Source organism: Centruroides vittatus, unplaced genomic scaffold (genome assembly GCF_030686945.1).
Source record: "Centruroides vittatus isolate TY-2023 unplaced genomic scaffold, ASM3068694v2 contig_3118, whole genome shotgun sequence".
In the NCBI taxonomy this organism is placed as follows: Eukaryota; Metazoa; Arthropoda; class Arachnida; order Scorpiones; family Buthidae; genus Centruroides; species Centruroides vittatus.
The window spans coordinates 475,467-493,350 of NW_027122009.1; the positions used below are offsets into that span (position 1 = coordinate 475,467).

The 17,884-nt window shown below is 31.4% G+C and overlaps 1 protein-coding gene across 3 annotated transcripts in view; it reads right to left on the bottom strand.

Annotated features, from left to right (window-relative positions):
* Positions 1–17,884, bottom strand: part of LOC136973217 (uncharacterized) — a 232,433-nt gene that overhangs the window by 204,863 nt on the left and 9,686 nt on the right. For 2 of the 3 annotated variants that reach the window (XM_067267918.1, XM_067267919.1), the window contains exons 3-6: positions 15,677–15,788; positions 10,202–10,287; positions 4,169–4,260; positions 3,975–4,086 (exon numbers count right to left, since the gene is read on the bottom strand). In XM_067267918.1, coding sequence (XP_067124019.1) covers positions 3,975–4,086; positions 4,169–4,260; positions 10,202–10,287; positions 15,677–15,788 — 402 coding nt within the window. Of the gene's footprint in view, positions 1–3,974; positions 4,087–4,168; positions 4,261–10,201; positions 10,288–15,676; positions 15,789–17,884 lie in introns of those variants that run through there. The other variant, XM_067267920.1, reaches the window with a different exon arrangement.

The following is a 17,884-nucleotide window of genomic DNA, read 5'->3' on the forward strand; positions in this document are numbered from 1 at the left end:
CCTTGTACGGTTTCAGGTTCAAACCAGTCAGGAACTTGTGTTGGAACAAACCTATTGTCTGGGTCAGCAATTTTGAAAAGGTGGCAGCACTAGCCATTCCCCGCTGATGGTGAGTTTTGAACTATTTTTTTTTTTGCAGAAAATAAAATCCAGACTTCCTGTAAACTATTACCAAATTTGATAACATTCTGTCCAGTAGTTTTCCTTTTATGGCCATTTCAAAGTGGAAGTTTAATTATGATGACCCTGTATTTTAAAATATTTAATGCATTTTCTGATTTTTATTACTATTTTACTGATTTATATATATAGTGCCAACCTCATAAAACATACCAACAAATATTTATAAGTTTGAGGTTCCAGACAGGTCCGAACTGTCACAAAATTTTCAAGAATTTAGTTGATTAAGAGAAAAAATTTAATTGTTTAAAAAGGCAAGGGAAAAAAAATGTTTGTAGTCAGACACAATTTTGTTTATGTTAAAATGCGACGCAGAGTCATAAATCATAGGAGGAATGTCATCCTACGATTGCCAAATCATAAAGGAAACTGTTAAAATTGTCAAAAAAGAGTTACATATGCAAAAAGGAGATGGTATGAACATCTTGAGATACTTAAACAAAGAGTGTGATGAATAATAATATTGGTTAAAAGCTACATGAAACTTGGTACCCATACTTGACCAAAAGAAGCCGAGAAGGGGTGGCGGTAGTAGTTAAACAATGTGTTAAAGTACGGCAGGTTCTCGTTAACTCTGTGCATCATTTCCAAACTGTACCCAGCAGGGTGCTCATACGTCTCACTTCCACTTCCCCCTTCACTCTTCTACATTTCCCAAACCCCTCAAAAAACCCCTTTTTTTTGACCCTCCCTTCCCTTAAGACCATCCCACTCACTATCTCCCCCCACCTCAAGATGATGCCTTTCTAATGCATCCTGTTAACTCTCTCACTTACAATTTGTGGACTATCCCATCGTGTAAAACTGTACTATAAATCAAAACAATCTTTTTATGTCCCTTTTACTTTAACAGTGCACTACCTTCACTTCATCATACTGGTTGTTCCAAAGGGTTTTTTCTATTGTTCTTACCCTGTAACCAAGATCACGGTTTCCCAAATTTTATAATCTTAACTCAGCACTGTGTTATGTATACTGGGGTGTTTTTCCAACACTATGTACCATACCATCATGTTTGCAGTAAGTTCAAAACTTTTTACATCTATGTTGTTTGTTTTTCCCTTTTGTAAATCATTTCAAATTTAATCATTATTTTAGCTATACCTGTTAATCAATAATTGTCATCCATATTTTATCTAATGTCACAACTCCTGCATTTCTCATAATCCATGTAAGTTTCCTAATAATCTTTTACAATTTTGTAACATTACAATAAATTTATACTAACTTGTATACATTATGCTAACCTGTATGTAATTTTCCCTATATAGTTGTAACACAAGTTGAAAAGAGACATAATTGTCCAAAATGCATACTCTAAGAAATAAAAAGTTTTTCTAAAGCTTGTCCTCCTTTTTATTGATAGTATAATAAGTCTAGCAAAAAAGAAAAGCCACCTTAGCACTCATATAATTGAACTCAAGACTAGACAAGAAGCGTATCGCATAATAATGTTCTTCATAGTGTGGGTTGGGGGCTATAAGTAAAGTAAAACCATATTTTCTAAAAAGACATGCTACTCTCAGTGATATAGAGCCTAAATATAGTATTGGGGGTTGTACTACCCTTAGTTCATCCTTAGTGCAGAGGAAAGTCTGTGGAAACAAGTTGTTCTTAACTCGGTTGTAGAGATAACAAAACCTGGAAGGAGAATAACCAGCATTACTCACCATCCTATTGATAAGTTGTAATTCATTGTTTACTAATGTCTGGGTGGATGGGAGAAGGAGCACTCTGCAAATAAAAGAAGTAATTGCAGAATTTACAAAATGATAAGGTTGTTTGTCATCCGATCCTACTGATCTTTAGAACTAAGCAGACAAACATGAACAGTAACAAAAAACTTTATTAAAAAGGTGAGAACTGTCACCGACATCCTCGGCCAACATCCAGGCAAAACCCGCCAACTTTCGCGCTTCTTTTTCACGTTGCCAGCCAACATCTCGTTGGCAAGTGTTGCCAGGCAGTGTTCGGGATCTCTGGAGCTGGCAGCCAGAGTTGGAATGCAGTCGTGGGGATAATATGCGGCACCTTGTTTTTTTTATGATATACAGAAAATAGTAGTTCAGGTAATCTATGTATTTCCAGATCTAAGAAGGAGATTTTGGCATTTAGTTCTTCTTCTACAGTAAAATTGATAGATGGATATATAAACTAACATATGAATGAAGCTGTCTAATTCATCCATGGTGCCATCCCACGCATGTAAGATATCATACAGGATTGGATAGCAGACAGTTAACAGTGCATTGAATACTATATTCTATAATCCTCATGATGAGCTCTGCCAAAATTGGCAAGAGCGGGAAACCCATTGGCACTCCCTGGGTCTGTCTGTATATACTACCATTGAATTGAAAATAATTGTTTTCCATGATGAGAAAGAGAGCCTCTCACAAATGTAATACACTGGAGCATCGATTATCCGAATCAATTGGAGACTGGGGTGGTTCGGAAAATCGATTTTCAGATAACTGATTATGTACAAAAAAATACATTATTATATCCCATGTTGAAATTTTTCTCCATTGCATGTCTCTTCGCATTGAATTTTTGTTGATGTTAAACTTAATGAAAATTTTTATTATAATAATCGTGGCTATTGTATCGTTAAAAATTATTTCTTTATTTTGTACAAACAAAATAAATATATTGAAAAATATAAAAACAGAAAAAATTATACTTTAGAAGTTAATCTAGTATCAAAAATGTTTGATTCAGCATGACACACATCCCGACTGGAACGCTTTCGGTTGACCAATGTTTTGGTTGATTGGTGTTCATATAATCGATGCTCTACTGTACTTGTAAATTGTAATACTCTGGATACTGAGTATCCAGAGTCAATGTAGTAACGCATTTACAAGCATGACGGTTTCAAATTGTGGCACCACTGGATATAAGGAAACCACATGAATTTTATACAAACGGTATGAGCAAGTGGGAAGATTTTTTAATTTAGCAGAGATGACTGACTTAGCATCCAATGTGGCTGAGGTTACAAAGTCAGAGGGTGGAACTAAAGTTGTGATTTGTCTCACTAATGCTCTCTCTAGGAAATATGTGGTGTGAGCATTTATTAACCAATGGTCTTAAGGGCCATGCAGGTTTGTGTGTCTTTGCCTCAAAGAACAACCTTGGGCAAGCAACATTCAATGGCAGATTGAGAGGCTCAACTAATGAAGCTACCACTCCTGGGAGTGCTATGATCTTACGTATCTTCCTTAGTATAGTTGAAGTCCGTTCCTCTTTTAATACAGCAAACTTAAATTGCTCAATGAATTCATTGGCTTTAGATAGGAAATCCCTATTTTTAAATAGCACAAATCTTTTATCTTTATCTGCAATGAACAGATATAAAGGATTACTTCCGAGAACAATTTTAACATCTGAGCAGTTTGTATATTTTATTTCTTGCCCAAAATGCATATCCTTTTAAATCATAGAAAATAAACCTACTTTTTCCACTCAAAAAGAGTTCCTGTGTAAATTTAACATGTCTCAAAAACATCTGCCCAAACTGAAAATTATGGATTCATATCTCACTTAAAGCATAAATGTAGTGTCAAGTTTCATTGTCTGAATTTCAAGTCAAAAAATCAATGCAAAAACATTAATCAGTCCAATCATAAGAGTGTTTTTGGCAATTTTGATAATAAATTAATTCCAAGTTGTTAAGTTGTATCTATATTTTAACATTTCTCTATATATTTGTTCTATATTAATATAATGTTATCATATAAGTAACTATCTGTCAATTTGAAGATAATACAAAAATATTAAAAATCATTTACTATTAACAACATCTTGATGTACACCACCAATACCACCAGTGACAAATATTTTTATTCCCATTTTTTCTGCAATCATACTTGTACTTGAAACAGTTGTTCCACCAGTTAATTTCTGAATATAATAATAATAATAATTATATTATCAAACTTGCTTTAAATTATAATAAATGCTTTATGAATATTTAATCATATACCTGACTAACAGCATATGGCAAATCTCTTCTTGAAAGTTTCATCAAATTTTGATTTTCTTTCCCTAAAATTTCCATTTCTTCTTTATTCATACCTATAAAATTATTTGATAAGTAACTACTTTTAATCATCAAATATATCAAGATAAAACTAAACTTCAAAAATCAATACTTACTGTATATGAATATTTTTATTTATTCATGCAAAACGTTTTTAAATATATGTTTGCTTAATAATCTTGTTAATGCTTAATAATTTTCTTACTTTTAATAAGAAAATATTATTCATTGTAATTTCAAGCATACAATCCATGGATTAGCTATCTTTAAAAATCAATTTCAAAATGGGTATGAATTGAGAAATGATAAAGTACCCTGATAATTTTAACTTGCAATTATGAAATTAACAACTTTTCCTTTGTCAAACACCAATAATGTCTTTAAAAAACATGAAAAATTCTTTATATGGTGCAGACTTATTCATCTGCCATCATGATGTTTCCCAAAATGAAATAAGTTACACATATATATATATAACAGATAAAAGAATATAAAAGTGATCAATCAAGGAGGAAAATAAGTGTAATTGTTGTAACTGATCTGTTGTAACTTGATCTGGGTATCAAGTCAAAGGTGGAAATTCCAACATACTTTCATTTGTCTGAGAGAGTTTTTGTGTAGTCATCATTCCAGTCAGTTGTATTCAAGAGTAAATAAAGTTAATTGTTAATAACCTATATATTTTTATGTGAAATAGCGTCAAAAACAAAATTGATATAACATTGGCGACGAGGATTAAAATACAGACTTGCCAGCGGAAATTACAATTTATAATTTCCGCTTGAATTATAATTTGAAATCAAAAGCCAGAAATGTCAATCCCAGGAACATCAACCAGTGGAGTTTGTTTTGAACCATTCAAGATGGACAGCAAGTGGAACCCATACAAGAACTGCTTTAATTTTTGCTTGAAGGCAAACCAGATTGAAAATGACCAAGATAAGTGTGCTCTATTTTTTACTGTGTGTGGTGAAACTCTATATGAACTTGTAGTAACACTCATAGCCCCGAAAGAAACGACACAAGTTAACTTCAATGAGGTACTTAATTAATAATGCTCTTGATAGTCATTTTAACCTGAAACCTAGTGAAATTGTCAAATTGTTCAAATTTAACTAGAGGTTGCAAAAACCAGGAGAGAGTATCAATGACTATATCGCGGAACTACAGAAAATTGCAATGAATTGCAACTTCGGCACCTCACTAGAGCATATATTAAGAGATAGGCTAGAGGCTGGTTTAAGGGATAAAGGAATACAAACGTGTTATTGGCAAAAACAAACACTACTTATAAGGCCATTTTGGATGCAGCATTGGCAGCAGAGGCAGCATCTAAAAATGTTAGCCAGCTTGGGTCAGTGGAAACAGCACCCAAGAGTATAACTTAAAGGTGGACTACAAGAGAAATAATGAGCCAGCCATATTACGCCATTTTCGGTGCACCAGGAATCATAACCTGAATAATTGCCGATTTGCTTGGGTAATATGTAAATTCTGCAGAAACAAAGGGCACATAGGAAAAGCATGTATCACAAAACAAAAGAGTGGAAGAAGAAAAATTCCAAACCGGGGAAGAAACCAAATTGGGGCACAATGGAAAGAGGTATCCAGCCAGAGAGCCAGAGTACACTGAATTGAAGAACATAAAAATTTGACCTCGAACCAGGTAGAGGAATATACATCTCTATTCAAAATACAGAGAAGTAGGATACCACCCTTAAAAATCTTAATCAATATTGAAAATATACCAGTCATGATGGAAATTGATTCAGGGGTAGATACACTGTAGTGAGCAAATGGACCTTAAAAGAAATTAAAATACAGCAAAACAAGTTAGAACTGGAAGAAGTCAAATTACAGACATGGGGGATCCAGTGGTGATATTCGGCGGGTTCGCACAGGTTCGGCCGAACCCATTGTTAAAATTTTCAGTTTTCCGAGCGGGTTCGCCCGAACCCGTTGTTAAAGTTTTCCGAACGGGTTCGGGCGAACCCGTTGTTAAAATTTTCAGTTTCCCGAACCTTGTTAAACACACGGAACATTTCTCAGTGGGTTTGTTTTTTTTAAAAAAATATATTAAAATATATGTATTATACTCTGTAATACTACTAAACTAGGGCCTTATACCCCGTTTGCACCGAGCATTTCAATCTAGATTGTGAACAAGGTCAGGGAGTATGTCTTGGTGCGATCTCTCTCGACCGTTTCAATCGAGGTTTAATCGCGATCAATTCAAGAGTGTTCTTGAAAGTAGATCCAGTCATAAGAGAGATCCCAGAATGCCACGCGCGCGAGACAATACAAGATGGCTGTGAAACACTTGTCGGGCTATGGACAGCGAAAGAAAAAGTATAATATATCTCGAGAGATGATGACATGTGCCTATTCCTAGAAGCGCCATATTGCGGTAAAGAATTTCTCTGCCTTGAAAAAAAAAATAAAAAAAAAAAAAAGGTCGACAGCTCTAAAATACTATTGTTACCTGGCCTCCTCCCATGGCTCGTTACGTTCTAAATACGCCACTGATTGTTAGATATGTTAGATATATGGTTGCAAGAAAAGGTATTGTATTTATTTCTAGCCAAAACTTCCATTTCGTTTGTCGGCGATTGTCAGGGAAAAATTTTCTGCTAGCGAACCCCTTGTTAAATATTTCGAATATCACCACTGGGGGGATCAGAATCTGGAGGTAGTGGGCACTACAATGATGAAGGTGCAATTTAAAGGAAAAGTTATGAATCTGCCATTGTTAGTAATTAAAGGAAATGGACCATGACTTGTTGGAAGAAATTGGTTTGAACCATTAGGAATCAGAATAGAGGGACTATATCACCAACACAATGCAGATGATCTGATGCAAGAATTCCAGCATTTATTCAATAATTCAGAAATGGGTCTATTTAGAGGCAAGGCAGTCTAATTGCTGTCCAGGAAGTTCACATTTGAATTGCTTATCTGGTCCAACTTGATACAGAGGCCATACGGGTTATTATTCGTTGAATCCATGAAATAGTTTATATTGAGCTTGGTTTTCCATAAAATAAAGATGTCATCAACGTACCTTTTACATATAAAATTAGACAGCAGCAGGATATCAACTAAGATCCATTATAAGCCATGCTATACTCCATTATTCATCCCGGCCATTTCAGTGGACCCCTTCTCATACAAGATAGCTGCCTTCCGGGCCCTAGCCAAAAGAGTGTTCATGCACCACTCCAAATTCAAAGACACCTTCTCTGAATTACAACGCATCCAGGACATAGCCACCTGACACGGGTATGGTCAAAGATTAATTTATAATATTTCATGTGCCTATTCTTCACAAGTAAATCCTAGTGACAACACTAATACACTCACTCACAACTCAAATAACACTCGGTCTCTAGCTGTTGTTGAATATAACCACCACCTTGACTCTATTTACAGAGAAATGCAACATATACAAACAAAAAGATTGCATACAAGAGACCTAGTACTATATACGACCTCCTGCGCAATTGCAAAGACAAAATGGACAAAAGATTGGCTCCAGGTGTATACTCTGTTCCACTATGGGACGACAGGTTTCAAAGGGAGCCTGTGTATATTGGTTCCATGAAACGCTCTCTCAACAAGCATCTACGCAAACACAAATATGACATCAATCACAACAAAGACACCACTGCCCTATCCACTTATGCCTCGACCCCGGGCATAAGAGCCGACCTTCACAATGCCGAAATCATCAGACTCTCACACCGCATAGAACACATATGATCTCTAGAAACTCTTGAAATATACAAAGCTGGATTACATACTAACTGCATCAATTCCAAGGATGCAATTAATATATCTCAAGCTTGGAAGTTCTGTTACGAAGTGGAAGACAACCCTCACAGCTCTATTTAACATACACTTCCGTCCCTTTATTTGTGTATATAATAATTATATTCTTTTGTTTGTGCTACATATGTTAGCAACACGTATGCATCCATGGCAACACGTATGCATCCATGGCAACGCACATGCACAACGATTTTATACGCAACATGGGAAATGTTCTAAAAGATTTTTTAAATCGTTGCATATAACTGTTCTTAGAATCTCAGTATTTGTAAACCTGATGAAGACAGAATACTAAGATCGAAAACGTTTGTTATTTCAATTAAATATTTTCACTGGATAGTCAAAGGTTTTAGTGAGTCATTTGTTTTTAAGAAATGATATGTTACCAACAATTTGGATGGAACAACGGATGATATTCTTACTGTTCAAGGAAGCAGAAGAGCATAATGGCAATGAAATAGGAAACAAGAATGGTGACAATGAAAGTTATAATGAAGATGAAAGTGATGAAGTATCATTTCAATAACTTTCCAAATTAATACAATCTGGGGTTGAGTCAGTAATATGTAACTTTCCAAATTTTTTAATGCAAATAAAATTAATAATAAAAAGTTGACTTATACTCAGGTTCTAATTTTTTCAAAAAGTAAGGACTCCAAAATTTTCAGTCAACTTATATTTGTGCTAATATGGTATATTGATTCCCAGAGATTTTTGCTATAATGTTGCACCAATTATACAGTACAAGTGGAATGCAATCACCAATATCAAAATGGGATTTTCCACCTCTAAAATGTTTGTTTTATATAAAAAGTGTACAAAGATAAAATTAAAATTATGTGTGATTCTATCTGCCATAAGATTTTATTTAAAAATAATATTTTTTATAATATTAATTATTATAAAATTTAGGGTAAGAGTTAGTTTTTTTAAAAAATTGTAAATGTCAATAACAAATAAAATTTTCAATACTCCTACCCCTCTATTTCGCCCCTGTTGACTTATAATCTCCAAAATATAATAGCATCAATGATCTATACATAGAAGTATACCTCCAAATTTCAAAATTTTTGGTCCATGAAGTCCTGAGGTATGAAGCAAAATAGATGCCAACAAACATATGCAGAATTTTGTAAGGATTTTTTTACTTTTTACATTTTTGAACTCATGGAATGTCAAAAAATGAAAGACACTGGGGATCAAAATCTTACTTTCCCTACATTGTATTCTATAACAGCCAGGAAAGTAAAATGTAATTACAAAACCAAACATAACTTATAATACTAAGTAAACTGAACAAGTTTCAAATCAGCATGTTGTTTACTTCTGTTACATTACTGAATATTGTATTTATTATTATAATGATTAAATCAATAATTTACCCATGATAACTGTATACTTTAATCATGATGTTAGGATTCTATAATAATCATATGCAGAATCAAATGAATTTGATTTGTAAAATGAATTACATTTTGGAACAAACCAGTGATGTGCAACATAAATTTTAAAAGGAAGTCTTAAAACAGAATTCAAGAGAACTGATATCATAGAATTTAAGAATGTTAAAGGAAACCTAAGCTTAGAAGTAGAAAATGTAAAATTGATTATTTGTTTACATTTTCATTTTTAACTATAGAATCAGTCATCACTTAGAATTCCTATGGGGCAAAGAACTTCAGAAAGTCAGTTGATGGAAGTTTGATGCACCCAAGAACTTAAGAGTAGTCAATACTGTACCTAGTAAGTTGTAGAAATTATAAAATTTAGTAAATATTATTATACTAAAATAGAGTATTTTTAAAATGTAACTATAATAATAATAATAGTTACATTTTTCAAAACAAAGATTTTTTTGTACATAGCAATACCATATCCCTAGAAACTAAACATTTCTATTTTATTAATTAAAAGATTCAGATTATTGAAAATCATTATGTAAATTTATTTAATTTAATTACAAGACAATGCATAAATTTCAGATTTATTTCTATAATAAAAATCAAAAATTATAAAAGTCACTTACAACTGGTTTTAATCAATTTTAAAATATAGTAAATAAAATTCAGAAATAATAATTAAAATTTTTTTCTCATAATGATGTATTTAATACATTTTAAAAAGTAATACTTATAAACTATTTCTTACCTATATGTACTTTTCCTTTAATAACACCTATTGTTGCAGGTGTAACGTTAAAATTTCTAATAATATTTTCCACTTCAAGTGCTGTGCTTTGAAAAAAATGATAACAACAAATAAATTAAATTGTGTCTTATTTTGCAGATATATTACAGCATATATATACAATATATCGCTAAAAAGAAGAAAAATGTTTTTAATTGTTCTCAATAATACTCTAATTATGTCAATAATTTCCATATTTAGATTAAAAAGTGCAAACTAATAAAATGCATGCAGTTATTAAAAATTATTTTTATGTGAGAGGAACAAACTATAATGAATTTATTTTGATTGTATTCAAAAATAAATAGCATCTATGATTTAATTGATAAAAGTATTATAAAAATAAACAAATTTTTATTTAAAAAGCAACTTCATTGTTTCATTACATTAGAAAATATGAAATAAGAGTTAGACTTTTTTGTATTTTAATTAAAATTTCTATGCAGCAATCAAAATTGTTTTCCACTAGATTTCTTTCCCTAAATAATCATTTTTGCTACTTAATAGTAAACTTATTAAAAACACTGCTCAAGTCTGAAATTGCAACACCAACAAGGAATGCATGATTACGAATGAAACTTGCAAAGTACAACCATTAGGTGTAAATGCTAAAGAAAAAAAAAGGAGTGAAACATAAGTAAAACTTTGAGTTTTTATGAGTCTTTAATGAATAGTGGGTAGGTCCATGTCAGATGGTTATACTCCACATAAACACAATAAGTAAAAATGTCATCAATGAGATGGTTGATAGTGTTTTGAGGAACAGCATTCCAAGCTACATCTAACTGGCTCAGATATGTTCAAGGTGTTGTGTTCCCTACAACACACCTTGAACAGTTCTGGGCCAGTCTGAAAGCATTTTTCCTCTTAAATTTAAATTAATGAAAAAATACTTACATTTAACAATGTCTCAAGAAAGACTAAAAGAACTGACAAAGTTTAAATATAGAACATAAGGTGTCCAAATATAAAAATTTTGATAGTGTGAAAGTTTGACAACAAAAAGTTAGGAAAGTATAAAATTAAGAAGTGCATAGATTTAATCATATTTTATTAAATTTTTACTTATTGTGGTACTTCAAGATTTTGTGTCTTTATATTTATTTAGTAAGAAAGTAAAGCATGTTCCTAATTATTCTAAATTAATAAGTTTAATTAATTTATTATTAATTCTTGCACATCAAAAAATATTTATATATATACCAGTACTGTACATATTAGGGGCCGTCCATAAATTACGTAAGGTATTTTGGGGTGGGTGGGAGTCAAGGATTTTTTATGATTTCTTACTCAGGGGTAGGGGGTAATAGATCTCGTCTTACGTAATATTCTTATTTTTATTTTTTGATCTCGTTGAGTGGTGGAGTTTTCAATTTGGCAGTTTCTATTAAGAATGCTCATTGTACTAATGCCCTCAAGTGTGACATAATAGAATAATAACGCTAGCAGACACATTTTTTATCATGGGAGAAAGGCCGTGTAGTTGTCTCTCTCGTTTTTTTTTTTGTATTTTTTTTATTTGAATAAGTGCATTACTCCTATGGGTGTATAACACTAAGAATACATAAACCAAAATACAGAGTAAACATAAATTAGTACATACAGAGTAAACATAAATTAGTATTCGGATTTTAGTGAAAACTAAAATGTAAAACTAGAAATTATAAATAGTCTTATCTTCCATATTTTTTGAACATAATTGTAAAAAGCATCAAACAGTGGCTTCTGAACAAGCTTATCGAATGGATATGGCCACCTGAAACCAAGCGTAAAGATTTCTAATTTCAGAATAAGTCTATCTTGATCGTAAATTGGACAATGATAGATCATATGGTCGACAGTGTCTAGGTTTTCTGTAGAGCAAAAGCAAGAGGCAGTTTCTGCCCGGTTATACATGCTCAGTAAGTAGTTGAGCAGTAGCAAACGTTAAATCTCTAAGTGGTGATGAGAACCTGCATTCAACACTAGGAAAATAAAGTCTTGTTATTCTACCAGTTTTACTGCTCAACCATTGTTGATTCCACTTTTGCATAGCGTTGTAATAAATATAATTTTTAAGGCTGCTGCGTGAGAGAGGGATGTGAGTGTAGTCCTTTGCAGCTGACTTAGCCTCAAAGTCAGCTTTTTCATTTCCTAGTATGCCAGTATGGCCACGAACAAACATAAAAGTTATCTTATTTACAAGATTTTTAATATGGTGCTGGATATATGTGATTTTATTGCTATTGCAATTGGGATTTAATAGAGCTTTTAGGACAGACTGAGAATCACTGTAAATGTTGATAGACAGAGTTTTGTTTGGTAGTGAAGTGGCCCACTGAACAGCTTGGTAGACAGCATCTTCTTCAGCTTGATATGTGGGGGTATCTGTACCTTCTAACATATTTTGGGCAAAATATGTCAGTTTGGAGGAAGATACAGATACTTGAGCAGACATGAAGGGGCTTTTGGACCCATCTGTGTAGATATTAATGTCTGCATGGTTATCCATGGAGGAAGCAGATGACACCAAATGTACCCTGGGGATAACCTTGTTTACAGGGTGATGATCAGAGATAGGGTAATTGCAATATGGTAGCATTTGAACAGCCGTAGATAGGAGTAGAGACTGTTGTTGAGTCTTGATGTTTGTAGTTCTGATGTAGTAGTTTAGAACCTTTTCTACAATACATAGTGGCAAAGGAAGGAGCTCTGCTAGAATCAGAGAGGCATTAGTAGAAACAGTTCTGCAGCACTTTGAAATTCTGATGGCAAACTGTCTTTGAAGAGAGAGTAATTTACTTGCTACTGAATTTTTACTAGTTACATGACCCCAGCTAGAGGCTGTGCACTTAACATTATTTTGTTTGTTGTTCTATTTGAGGCCACAAACTTTCTGAACAGCCCTTGTAGAAACAAGATATTTTTAAATTTGAAATACAGCTGCTTGACATAAAGAAGGTCTTTTAGCCTGACAATGATTGTTAACTTAATTAAATATACCCAGTTTGAGTCATTGAATTTAAGAATATTATGCTTCTATATAAGTAATTATATATTTGTATATTTTTATGTTTAAGTTTTCCTATTTATCAATATTAAATATATACAGTGGAACCTTACTTAATGAGCACCTCACACGACAAGTATTTCACATAACAAGCAAAACAAATTGTAAAAATTTGCCTCATTTAATGAGCAATATTTTGCATAACGAGTGATGAGGAGAGGGGAAGTCCCAAATTGTGCACATGCGGCATACTCCATCAGTCTGTGTTTAGCATTCGTGCCACTAGCATCTTAGTGTCGCTTGTGATCACATGTTTTTCCAAACTTGTGTTTACACATATTACTTATAAACATCAACAACCAAAGCCCGTTATATAATAAACACATCAAACGATATGCCAAATTCTTGGGTCATTAAATTTAATGACCAATTCCAAATTAAATTTTAGAAATGTTTGAATTTAAAGTTAACTATTTATAATTATTAAATTTAATACGAGATGGAAACATAATTGCCTACCTCTAGTCAAATTAATTAATTTCTAATATTTAATTATAGCCTTTGCATAGCCCAAGAATTTGACATATCGGTTGGAGTGTTTATCAAACATATTAGCTGTAATTTTTTTTTTTTTTTTTTGTTTTTGCAAATTGAATTCTCATTCCAGGATGGTTCATTCTGCACTAGAAGAAAAGATGATGATGATTCACGCTCCTTAACAGTGTATATTGTACAATGTTTTTTGAATAAACATTATACATAAAACATTTCAGCATTTTTTCGGCATGGAATGCATTATCATATTTTACATTAATTTCTATGGGAAAAATTGTTTCGCTTAACGAGTGTTTTGCATTACGAGTAAGACACTGGAATGAATTATGCTCATTAAGCGAGGTTGCACTGTATATGTAATATACAGTCAAACCTGTTTTTACGCGCTCTTTTTATGTGCGATTTTTATTTGTGCGATTTTTTATTTGTGCGGTATAGTTGGCGACTAGTCTTGTGCGATTCGTCATGTCTCACGTTGACTTATTATAGCTAAATAAACTTATTATAGCATAAATGCACTTATTATAGTAATATTATTGCATGAATATGCAAAAAATGAAATAATTTACTTTTTAAGTCAACAAAACACCACCTGGACAAAAATATGTAAAACAGACGATAGACCAGACGATGCAGTCAAGTGCTGACATCTGTCTGTCAATAAATTCTATTTCGTACGGTTTTGAGTTATTTTCTATGTGAGACTTTTTTTATGCGGTCCCTGTTGACCGCATAAAAAAAATATTTTTTAATTGTGTTGCGAAAACTATTTTTTACAGCCATTCGTGAAGTTTCGTGCTATTTTTTTTAATGCGTCTTTTTTAATGCGGTCCCTATCCCCCGCATAAAAACAGGTTTGACTGTAATATAAAATAATAATAAAATTATATAATTTACTTACAAAGTTTAAAATATGTGTTTTAAAAATTATTCTTATTAGTTTGCATCTTCATGAAGTTCTTAATAAAAAATTTAATATAATTCTTTCTTGTATAAATACAGTAACTGCCACTCTGTTGTTTTCACAATATTTATAATTATTAAGAGATTGTTAAAATTACATAATTTTGTAAAATCTTGTTAAATGAATTAGTCAGGCCTCTAGTTTTTGTAATATGCTTTATTACAAATTAGATAAAGACAGAACCAATAAATTGCATTACAGTAGAGAGTCGTTAATCGGAATCAATTGGAGACTGGGGTTGTTCAGATTAGTGATTTGTTCCAATTACCGATTAGGTACAAAAAAATATATTAACCTGTCCGATGTTCAAATTTTTCTCTGTCGCGTGTCGCTTCGTGTTGAATTTTCGTCAATTTTAAGCCTAACAAAAATTTTTTATAATAATAATCGAGGCTATCGTATCGTTAAAAATTATTTCTTCATTTTGTACAAACAAAATAAATATATTGAAGAGTATAAAAACATGAAAAGTATACTTTAGAAGTAAATCTAGTATCAAAAACATTGGATTCAGCACGACACAGTCCTACTGAAAATCGTTCTGATTACTGGCAATTCCGATTACCGGGGTTCCGATTAACGACTCTCTACTGTATTTAAATTACATAACCAACTTTGATCCTTCAGAATGCTGTTCTTGATGGGTACAATCGAGATCATGTTAGATCACAGGAGATCACACATACAACTCATTGCACCACCTGCCTGTAATTATGTGTTGACATTATGAATTTCTAAGCCTCAACAAATTTAATAATACTGTGCAATATCTGATAGCAAGTGAAGATAGTATAGAAATTACAAAAATAATGAAAATAACAGAAAAATATTTTTAAAAATATATACATACATACATACATACATACATATATATATATATATATAGAAATTTGTCAATTAACAATAATCATATATGTATCAAATTTACCTTATATTTTCTGGAAAAGGCATTCCATGTGTAATAATTGTACTCTCCAAAGCTATAACTGGATGATTTTTAATTAAGCTTTCCTTAACTTCATCAGAAACATGAAATATTTCTTTGTTGATAATATATAAAAAATAATAAAAATGACTTTTACTTATTTACGATTTCAATAATTTAAATGTAAAAAAATTGTTTTTACATTATATTAATTTAAATAAAAACACCAATTTTATTTGTACATTTTAAAATATTTAAGAATTCTTAAGAGTATTATTTTATTATATTTAATTTATTGCAATATTATTAAACATTTAAGTTTAAAAAATCAAAAACAATTTTCACAAAAAAATTAATAAATAAAAATTAAGTTATTCTTTTATTTGAACAAAATAATTAAAAAAATTATAATTAAATAATAATATATAAATTGAAATTTATCATCAGTATCAAAATTAAATACCTCTAAACTGGGTTTACTTTGTGATACTTCTCATGTTTTTTAAATGTTAATTACTGGATTATTGAACCAAGTATGTTAAACCTAACTTTCAGAATTCTTACTTTTTAATTTATTGTTTTAACCAATATTGTGAAAAGTATTGGTCATAATTTTACCCTTATCACTAGAGATAATTTTGTAACAGTCTGTTTTACTACATAAATCTATAATGAATTTCATTTGTCACATGTTACTAAGTGGCAATTGCTAGTAGGAAAGGAAAAGGGAAAAAACAAAAATTATTTGTTACTAACTTATTATTAATTATCACAAACCAAATAAATTTTAATCTTTCAATAAACATAAAATTTTAATAATTATTAGTACCAGAAAAATAAAATCAAAACTTGAAAGTAGAAAATCATTTTTAATGATTCTGAGAGCAATAAAATGAAATGATCAAGATAACAAGTCATCTATTTCTGTAACAACTGAAATTCTCCTTTTGCCTCTTTAAAGTGGTGGATTTATTTTGCAAATTATCTCTTCATTATTGTACCCAATCTCATCTTTTTCTTCAAATCACTGCCAATATTTTCCAACAGATTGCATTGTATTTACACATGCATCGTCTTTTTTTGCACTTCTGTTATAATTCCGGTGTCTTCAAAAATCATTACACAATTACTATTTTTGTCTTTTTTGTCAAATCTACATTATATGGAATGTCTTATTTTACTGTCTGCAATTTCACACCCAATGTTTTCATCATATTCTTGGTATACTATCTCAAAACAACCCCTCAACTCTATAAAATTTACTTCTGTTGTTTATACCAGGTAAACTAAGCAATCAAAATATGTTATATTTAAAGACAATTATAAGCAAGAATAATACTTTCAAATTTAAAATTTTTTTTAAAACATTAATTCTTTTTGTTTTCTAACAACCAACAAAAGGAATCACATACTTCATACACAACTCAATTTCTTGGTTATCAGAAGAAACACAGTTGGAGGAAAATATATCCAGCACTCAGCTTGTCAGGTGACATCATTGCACAGGCTATCAGTATCATGCTCACAAATAAATTTTGGAATGAATATAAATCCACCATATTCAAAATAAGTCATTCTAGTATGATGTCACAAAGTTACCCCTGAAATCACCAAGTAACTCCAGTTTACAGTATTAAGAATTATGAAATATACAAAACATTAACTAAAATTAAATTTAATAAGAGATTATCCATAAATTACATAATGCTATTTTTATACTTTTCAACTATCATTTCTCCACCATAATGCTCCATAACACTGTTGCATATACCTATCCCCAAAATTATCCTCAATCAACCCCCTTAATTGTATCAAGGAATAATACATGGCAAGGAGTATCAAACATTACATGATTTTATTAATTACATATACAACATGCAAAGCAATGATATAAACAGTACAGTTCACTATGCAGCATTTCAGAAACGAAAAATGAATCATTCTATTACCAAGGATTCATCTGAGTGGTATCACTGAAGTTCTGCTATTGCCTTCTTTACAATCCATTAGAAATTGTTTGACTATTCTAATAGACAAGAAATAAAATTTCAAATTTTGATTATTAATTTAGTCTTTTCATTATTATAAAATTACAAATGTAGCTTCTTTTAAATTTAAAACCTGTTTTCACTTCTTGTTATTTTTTGGCAAATTAGACAATGAAAGTTGTCAGAGTTACAACTCTTTCCTTGTTTCTATTAGCTATCAGCT